At 29.4% G+C, this 10,599-nt stretch overlaps 1 protein-coding gene across 1 annotated transcript; it reads right to left on the bottom strand.

Moving 5' to 3' along the window:
* Positions 1-1,354: 1,354 nt before the first annotated feature.
* LOC108721316 (putative protein FAM45B) lies at positions 1,355-3,140 on the bottom strand. The gene is made up of 5 exons (XM_018445803.1): positions 2,906-3,140; positions 2,631-2,827; positions 2,111-2,542; positions 1,825-1,942; positions 1,355-1,663 (listed from the first exon to the last, which is right to left on the bottom strand). The coding sequence occupies exons 1-5, from the start codon at positions 2,943-2,945 to the stop codon at positions 1,392-1,394; spliced, it is 1,059 nt and encodes a 352-aa protein (XP_018301305.1). The 5' UTR covers positions 2,946-3,140; the 3' UTR covers positions 1,355-1,391.
* Positions 3,141-10,599: the final 7,459 nt, after the last annotated feature.

A 10,599-nucleotide genomic window follows, 5' to 3' on the forward strand; every position in this document is an offset into this window, starting at 1 on the left:
TCTATAGGACTTTTTTTCTTAGTTTTTTACTCCTCTACACGCTCCCGAAGTTTTGCCATTTAATTTGGAAACACCCTGTATATCAGGGTTGGTAAAAAAAACATGTTTTAAACGTGTTTTAAATAGTTTAAAACGTGCTAAATTGATGTTTTTAATATGTTTTAAATATGTTTTTTTTATAGGACTGTTTAAAGCATTAAAAACATATTTAAGAAGAAACTCAGTACGTTTTATTCTTAAAAAAAACATTAGTTTTTACCAAACAAACACACAACCCTGATATATATATGTATGTACAATTTGCATTATGGTTAATTCTTGACTCTTTTTCGGTTGCGTCGTAATGCCCGTGTCACACTACGCATTGGAGATTGAGGATTGCGAATTAAGGATTAGAATTCGACCAATCAAGTAATTTTAAGTTTAATCCATTTCGTTCTAATTGGCTGAATTCTAATCCTCAATTCGCAATCCTCAGTCTCCAATGCGTAGTGTGACACGGGCATAAGACTAGGTCCACAATCTTGCTTTAAGAGGCCGTAAGCCGTAAGCTTTAAGTTGCAAGTGACGATATATCGGCCACAGAACTTATGCTTTTAGGCCGTAAGAATTGGGTTTTGCTCAATTCGCTTAAGTTTAACGGTTAAAGCCTAAAGACTACGCAAAAACAGTTTAAAGACAGAAATTATTGTTACTTAATCTCTTTCTACTTGTGACTTAATGCTTCTTAAAGCAAGGTTGTGGATCTAGCCTAATATAAATCACGAATAGTGAATCGGTTGATGCGCATAATGGCGGACCGACGCGATCGCACTTGAATAATTCTTAGAAAAGGATAAATAAATTAAGCTAAAATTAAAGTTAATATACATTGGTTGAGAAATAGGTATAGCCGTTTAATCGTAACGTGCTAAATTTAATATTTTAAATGCGTCTGTCTGATTTAATTTTTTTCCTGAAGCTGTCATATATATTAAATAATATCATTTCTACCAATATAGATTAATTTCAATTTCGGTTTAGCTTACTTTTTATTTTCTAGTTCTAATTAGACACAGATAAAGAGTAAATTAAACCAAGATTTAGTCATTATTGATACATATTGGCGAAAGTCATATCTTTTATATGATTATATATACAGAAAATAGGCTTTTTGTACAAATAAGAGTGTTGTGTATATATAGATTTTATTGTATAATTTTACTTATATAAATATTTTTTATAAACATATTTAACAATATAATATCGAAAATTAAAGATCATCGAACAAAAATAAGAAGCAACGAATGCTTATATCTTAATACATGAGACAGAAATAGATACATTTTATCCTTTATTCTCACTTTATTCTCTGCGTTCAACATGTTTAAAGACTTTGATTTATCAAATTATTATAACACAAAAAGGTTTTCGGCAATGGCTAAATTAATAAGAAAACTTTCTACAGCCGGCGCCAAGTTTTTCTCTTTAAATATCTCGACGGATATCATTCTTTTGCCATCTGGAGTTTGCACTGTCGCTAACGAAGTTAATTGATTTAGAAGATCTTGCGTTTTGTCACTTATTTCGGATATAACCTGTGCTTCCGTATAGTTTTGATTTTCACATAGTTGAACCATGAACAAGGCTATTTCTTTGTGGGTTTTCGTCATTGTAAGACTTTCTGGAAAAAAAATGAATAAAGAATAAAATTATAGATTAGAAAATATACATTTTCATATCCTTGAGACGTTTCCATTGCAATTTTATGATACATCATAAGATTGCAATGGAAATATCTCATGGCTATGAAAATGAACGAAATAGATTTTTTTTCCTTCTTACCTTTGGCGTGCGGTGCTACAGTAATTTCTCTAGCAGGAATATTTACAAGTAGATCGTACAGGTCTATCCTTGACGATATTGAACTATTACTGCAACCTGCCACATAGTGCGAATATTTCTATAACAATGATAATAATTATGTAGCAATACAATTAAGACATAACAGTAGTAATAATAATACCAATAATGTTTTGCTCCTGCAGTTCATTTTGAGTAAAACAATTACATCTTATTTATCACATTTTTTTACTATTAAAAATAATATATTCTTTAATAGAATACATGCCTTCAATTCAATTAACTCATCGTTCACCAAATCAATCCAGGGAAAAAGATTGTCAGTAACTTTCCTGTGTTTCATCAACGCAGGAAATGTTCTTATCCACTTAAGAAGTTGCTCCAGGCTGTGATGATATACAATAATCTTCTTTTTTAATAAGAGGGCGGTATATATCAAAATTGTTTCTAATTCAAATGTTTTAATCAGCTCTTTAACGTTGGTACTAGCTGCAAAACGATGAGAATTGAAATCATCAGAGACAAACGTTCCGTTCTCTTGCGTCGAACACGATCCCTTTGTGAATACAGATAAGTATAACTGTAAAATTTCCGTAGGCTTTCCAGTTTTGCAATACATCTTGCTAAGAACCCTTGAGAGTACTTCATACTTTTGTGGATTAAAGTCCTTTGCAAAAAGAACCAATGCAAACTGTTTTACCTGAGACAATTATGAGAGTCAATATTTAATATTTGTACAGAACATATAAAAAAATATCTCTTTAATAAAATAAGTTTAAGATATTTACTTTCGGTAGTTTGTCAGAGTCGAATACCTCGCTGCAATGTATGTAGAACCAATCGTGTCCATGTCTTGCACATACAAATACGTGAGGAGATGTATGCTCCAATTTCAAATTGCATTTTCTTGTGACTACAGTCTTTTGAGATTCTGTAACAGCTGGATACGACCATGTCCACAAGACATCTCCATTACAGTCTTTCTCTGTAATTTTTATTCTTGATTATGTACAATATCTAGTATGTATATATTATATTTTAACTTTCTATAAAACTGCTATACCTATTACACTGCAAGAAAGTAAATCTGTTAATGGTGCCATTTTCGAGCCTTTCAAAAATAAGTAACTAATAAGAAACTAAAGTGGATAAATAATTATCAATAATAATGATGCATTAAGGTGTTTGTTATTTTCCACACTATGTTATATGCAAAAATTCACTCTTTGGTATTCTACGTTTCTATTATTAAATATTACTAATCTATTAGAGCAAATTATTAGTATATGATATATCGACTGCTGTCAAATCACGATAGAAATTGAGGTTATGTCTAAATTGCCTCTCTCTCTCTCTCTCTCTCTCTCTCTCTCTCTCTCTCTCTCTTCCACTCATTTATTTGACAGTCTATACATAGTGGAAGTGTGTATATATACAGGGTGTCCCATTTTAAATAATGCATTAAGATTTCTCGAAAACTATGGTAGATACGGAAAAATGTTTCAAACAAAAGTTGTATGGTTCGAAGAGGGATATAAGAAGGTATCATTGATTTGATCTTAGGTAGCATCGTTAAGGTCAGGACAAAGTCAAATTGATTTTTTTAAATGGAACACCCTATAACTTTTGATGCCAGAATTTAATAGCTGGTGTCAAGAGCTTTTCAAAACAATATAAAGTTATTTTTCATTAAGTACTTTTCAAGTTATAAGGCTTGAAAGTTACCGTCGGTATTAGTATTACGCAAGATGTCCGATCGACAGCTAAAACCTCTTGAATGTTTTTCAGGATCATGTCCTGGATAACATTTGTCAAGATCAAAGTCATTGGAGGTTGTACCTCTTATTTTCATTTTTACGTAAAAATGAATTCTTAGTGCAAAAATGAAAGTAAGAGGTAAATAAGACGTAAATGACAGAATTAAATGATTCGAAAGTAACAAAAAGCCGCAAAGCATCAATCTTTTATTAAAAACATTGTGTACATTGCGCGGATTTCGTGTAATAAAAAGTTATTACAAACTAATAATAGTTTATCGTAATACAAAATATTTAAGATACTTATGAGCTGAGTTTGTGCGTAACGAATGTAAGAAGTAAAGCTAAAATCTATTAATCGAAGAATACTAATAATAATTGTACGATATTATAAATATTGATAATCGATAATCCATTTTAAATCTTATATAATTATGTTAATTAATATGAATATCAATCAATCTGTATCAGTATCTATATCAGTACTGTATCTGTGTCAGTCACTATTTATTAAAATTATTTTAGTTAAACATTTTCAGTGCACAAATTATCACTTGGCTATCAGGAGCTTTGCCGAAAGGTTTATTTCCATAAGTTGTTTCGTATTTGTTTATCTGATACACCTGCAGTGATTCATAACCGAGTACGTCTATACTAAGTTGCTAAAGTTTAAGTAAAAAAAATACAGGTCATGAATTTTGCAAAATTGTGTATTCTTATAATAAATAGTTTCTGTATTATTAGATACATTCATTATCTAAGACTTAAAAGTTCATTGTTTACCTGTGTGAGCGAACTAGTGTTTATAGCGAAAATTCCAGCGTACCCTTTTTATTTGGCGAACTGTAAACAGTATTCTTCCATATACTTTATTGCAAGTACGTTCTCCGCGGGATTCAAATCGCTATTTGTTCCCATCATGGTAGTGTAAAGAATACGGCCTTTATCCTTTAATAATTGGTACTTTTTGATCGGCTCCTCTAGATATTTGAGAAAATCAACAATCATAATCACTGTTTTAGACATGTATCTATCTTTACGCAAGCCATCGAATTTTTTAATAACACGATTATTGGATTATCTTAATAAGGGCTGAACTGATCAAATTCTGTGTGCTAATTGATAGCTTGCACTCAGATTGTATAATAAAAGTGCATCAAACGATACCGAACGACTGTCGGACAACACCGGACAACGCTGGACGACCGTTCATGGTATCAATTAAATTCAAAATTTTTTAACTTAATATAATAAGTTAAAAAATTTTGAATTTAATTGATCTATAGATACAACAGCTCTTTTTGAGGAACGTATTCTTATAGAGGTTCTTTTATCTTTTTTTATAGTAAGTTTATACTGTAAATTACACGTGGAATATAATTTTGTACACTCACTTGCAAATCTAAATACATGAGCAACGAACGCAGCAATGATGGTACAAGGACTAAACGTTGTATCTGAAACATAGATTTAACACATATAAAGCATGTAACATCAACCAATAGTAGAGCATGTGACATCATTAATCTAACTCGGTTGATGAAATCCTACGATTAAAATCGCTATATGATTATTTGTTTTTATAATAATCTGTTCTAAACGATGTCTGTTGTAATTTACTATAGTTTCTTACATTTCTAAAATTTTCTTATATTGTTATAATTATACGCGATAAGTTAATTAAGTTTTTACCTGATGTTTTTCTAAAAGTGGTATAAACTTTTCCGGATTTTTAGTCACACTTTTTGGCACAATTACTAGGGTTCGGCTTTGTAAAAGGAGCCCCCAAGTTTCGGCAATACTGTCACCGAAAGTAAGGGAAGTTTTGAAAATACACCGTTCTTCATTATCAGCATATGGAAATTTCCTCCATTGCCATTGTAGACGATTCAATATAGTAGTGTGTGGTATAAGCACTCCTTTAAGAACATAAATGTGTATATTACAAATGACTATGCTTTTCTAGACTCTCGTTCTCTTTCAAACAATAAATTACATAATAGGTAATCATTTTCTATTTCTGTATTTTTCTATGTGTAATTGAAATTAAGATTAATATCATTTTACATCAGAAACACGGTTTTTATTCGCCGTACTTAACATTGAAAATAGAGAGTATGACATTTCAAAGATATTCACGAATAGCAGCTTATGATGAATAAAAATGTATACACTACGTGTTAAATCGTGTACATTTTTGCGTTTTGTCTATTGTATTTTATATATATATGTAATATATATATTAGCACAAAATACAGTTCTCGATCGCAGTAAAAAGATACCTTTGGGAACTCCTGAACTTCCGGAAGTATAAAGAACGATTGCAAGTTGATTCGAATCCTCTTTGATTTATAATGCATGTTCTTGTTCTTGTCTGGCTTCTTTCAAAAATTGTTCATACGTCACGACCAAAGCTCCCTCATAAATTGATGAATCTACTGTAAATAGAATTGTATTTATATTTAATTATTCATATTGAAGAAATAATTAAAATCGAAAGAAATTTTAATTCTATTATATCCATCAATTAAGATAAAGCGTGAAAAGATTCTTTCACGTATATTTATGCACTGAGAAAACATTTATTAAATCTTCATTCATATTTTTTTTAGTAATACTGACTTAACACATTTATTTTCGTTAAATAAATATTTACTCAATAAAAATGATAGTTAAATCAATGATAGTTAAATTAACGGTTCTTGTTTTTATACTAAATAAATATATGTTTACATTTAATAAATATCCAGTTGGCACTATTAAAACAGATATTTATTAAAATATTTATTAAAAATCTTTAATACATTCATGATCTTGTGCGAAAAAGCACATAATTGTAGCAAGAAGGAACTATACGTAGATATCTTATGCTTATCGAATTATTGAATTTTTTATTATGTAGATATTATATACTCAATTTAACGATAAATGCATAGTCCGATATCAACTTTGATTGGTAATTCCGGTAATTTATTACTATAATACTTAAATATCTTTAAATGATGTTATGAAATTTTGTATGAGATTTTAGTAAATCGTATTTACAGTTTGAAGTAGGTTTAATTTTATATGCTTTAAAATTAATAATTTATAATTAAAATGTTTTTAAAATTTGATGTTAACGAAGATTAGTTATAAAACATTGCCGCACTTTATTTAATTGATTTTTTTGTATATTTTAGATTTATTTAACACTGAAAAATTAGTTAAAGAATAAAGCTCGAATTAAAAATAAGAGATAAATTGTATAATAGTTACAAAAATAGGATAAAAATTACATAAAATGCAATTTAGACACTGAACAATATAAAAATAATTATATAAAAGTAATCTTAAATTTTTGATGATATTTATTTTGAAACATTTGCATTCTGTTTTAGAAACGGAAATTTACCTCCTTCCTCGGTCAATACTAATAATGGTTGTGCTTCCTCGAGAATGTGTTTGACTCTAGACATCGGAAATTCCGCATCTAAAGGTAAATAAGCCATCCCTGCCTTCAGTATACTAAGTAACACAGTTAGAAGGTGATGCGACGGTTTCATGCAGACAGCTGTTAGAGACTGAGAAATGGTTCCAAATTTTTCATACTTTTGTAAAGCTCGTGCTAACTGATTGGTGATATTATCCAATTCTTTAAAAGACAGCTCGTATTTTTGTCTGGTGTCATCTGTATCGAGTTTTCAATAATATTTAGATACCTATATATAAATTTCCTTTCGATACAATGCCCGCATTATTGGCATTATTAAAATTTAATACAACTGATTAATTAAATTACCAAAAAACACTTTGTACCAGTTTCATGAAGTAATTTCTTTTATATTTTATATCGAGAAGCAATTCGTAAAATATTGCAATTTGATTCGAATGAGATTTTACTACACTACTGAACAATTCATGCAATAAATTTTTCTTTTGACTCCTTCCTGTTTGTTGACCTTGTAAAATCGATTGTTGCTGCAAAGTACTCATTTTCAAACGTTCAAAGAAATTATAATTTCTTGCTTCGTATGGTTAACAAAAATCTAAAATTTAATTTACAATAAAAATTAATATTTAAATTTTCATTAACAATTTATGATACATTTAATTGTTTATTAATACTTTAAAATAATTATAATATTCAAAATTTTTTTTATCAAAATATTACAACCAAAAGTTCTCAAGAAAATAAACTATAATTATAGTATTTACTATTTGTTCTTCTGAATAGTGTTAGTGATCGCTCACAAGCATTAGACAAGAGATCGTGTATGTAACGTTTGCGTAATATCACACATAATATTTATTGTTAATATTTACTATTGATGCTGTTAGTAAAACGAACAATGAACAAGATAAATTTATCGAAAATACGTCATTATATATTATATACATTGATTTTTAGTATTAACGTAAAGAACATATTGATTTTTATCTTTTGCATTATTTATTTTTATTTTTATAAACTGTCGATCATTAAGGATAATTGTATCTGATAATGATTATAATAATAGGGAATAATAGGCAATACCGTTTATCCAAATACGGTGAACGCTAAGGTTATCTTCTTCTTAACGACTAATTAAGAAAAGGATAACGTGACTTTAGCGTTTACCGTATCTGGATCCATGTTATTGCAAAAACTCCCTAATAACTATAATAATGCTCGATATTCCATATTTTAATTATATTGGTTTTATCTTTATTTATCGTTACAATAAATATTTCAATTAATGGAGTTATATAAGTACATACATTCATTCATATAACAAAGAATATATAGGTATGTAAATATTTTTATAATAAGTAAAAAAAATGTATAGTCAAACATACTTGACTATGTGATACCCACAATATTTTTAAACTCTCATAATTTCAAAGTTTTTGTATGAATAAAATCTGTGTGCTTTGCATCACAGATAAAACAAATTTCAATGATTTTTCTCGGACACGTCACAAGAGTCAACCTTTAAAGTTATAGAAATACCAACCTTGGAAAAAACCGAGTTGATCGTACCCAGGGACACAGCGAAGAGTTAAATGTTTAGTTCATAATTGTTCAAAGTTTAATTAATTAATTTTTAGGATTAAATCGTTATTAGTACGTTGCGGACGATGAGGATTTGTATTGTTAGATGTAGTCTTATAGAGTGAAATTATACTAAGTTTAATAATTAAAATTATAAGTTGAGGAATTTATTAATACGTCTGTCTGATGAATTTGACTCTATGCTTCCATGACGATTCCTTATTTATCTCTGAATTGATTACGCGGGAGTCCCCACTTTTAAAAGATTGCCCATCTCGTTATCGATCTTTCCTAAAATAAATTTTTAAATATTATCGATAAGAAATGTTTCTCTCGATTGTTTCGAAATACTATATATATATATATATATGTATAGGCTTGTTTGATACACAGGAGGGTGGAAACTCTTTCTTTCTTCGTTGATCTCGCTGATGATGACCCCAAGTGTTGGTCGAAACGTTCGATTGCAAAGCAAGTCAAATATAATTTATACATGTAATCAATGTTCGTGCACTAAGTAAATACCGCACCGAACTCTCATTTGCCTATAAATTTTCCTATATTATTCTAACAAGATAAGTAATGCCGATATGTGCCAACACAAAATGTTCGAGTGTAAATTACGATATCATTTATTGAGCAAATAAATACACGTATACGTTTCAACCCTTAGTTGGGATCTTCATCAGTACGATTAATAACGCAAAATCAAATTATTCGAAAAAAATTAAAGAGAGAATTAAAGAGAGCATTAAAGAGAGAATACTCTAATATATGAGTTAATGGTCAAAACTATTAGATATCCAATACTTGTCGAAACTTGGTCATCAAATTGTCCGATTTGCTACATAAGAATTACTATCATTTTTTATTCTATCGGAGAATCACGATTTTATGAAAAATAATGTCATTTACATGAAATCAAACAAGTTATGCAAACCATGAGTAACCATATTGTTATTAAAGTGCCAGATATTACTATTTAAAATAAATATATAATATAAGAAAATTGGTCAATATCAACATTTTTAAAAAACATTTTTTAACAAATTAATTTAAACTTACATAACGAATTTAAACTTAACGTATAATAAATCAACCTAACTAAGACTCCTTATAAATCAAAAAACAATGAAAGAACAAGGGCAGTAGGAGTCAAGCGCGGGAGATGTTGCGCAAATAACACGGCTATCGTAGTGTGAAACTTCTTTATTTGACTAGTTAATAATTGTTATATTCTATGTATGTGAATGTATTATATTAGTTATCTCTGAAGAAGGCTCAAAAATGAGCCGAAACATGTAAGCGCTTTAGTAAAATAAAGAAGTTTCACGCTACGATAGCCGTGTTATTTGCGCAACATCTCCCGCGCTTGACTCCTACTGCCCTTGTTCTTTCATTGTTTTTTGAATTTAAACTTATTAAAAGAACGAGACTTCTCACAGAGGTGTTGATGGTTCGAGCAATAGACACGCAATGAGTTACAAAACTAATCGCACAAAATACCAAAAAACAAAACAACCAGAAAAAAACATTACTTTCCTGTAAATAAATTAGCATATAACGGGTCTAACGATAACGTATTATTTTGTAAATTCAAACCTCGTTTCTGTTTCTTTACGTAAATCATCTCCGATAACAATCTTTTATTTAAAATTTTTCTTCATCTAATATTTTAACACTGTCCCAATCAAAATCATGGAATAATTCAATTCTACGCTCTGTGAAGACTGAATCGTGTTCCTATTGATATCTATGATTTTTATGAGTTCAGAGATGTTTTTAAACATCTGCCTGTTTGGCCGATGACACGTCACAATCCTTACAATCGATTTTATACACTACGTTAGGGTGCGTCCAGACTATCGAGCCCCCGGGCGAGCCACCAGGCGGAGGTGTTGTAATTTACACTCGAACATCCTGTATTGGCTCATATCGACATTATTTATCTTGTTAATATATATATATATATATTTTATATGTAAG

The sequence above is a fragment of the Mycetomoellerius zeteki genome, unplaced genomic scaffold, assembly GCF_001594055.1.
Source record: "Mycetomoellerius zeteki isolate Tzet28-1 unplaced genomic scaffold, Tzet1.0 scaffold167, whole genome shotgun sequence".
NCBI classification, from domain to species: domain Eukaryota; kingdom Metazoa; phylum Arthropoda; class Insecta; order Hymenoptera; family Formicidae; genus Mycetomoellerius; species Mycetomoellerius zeteki.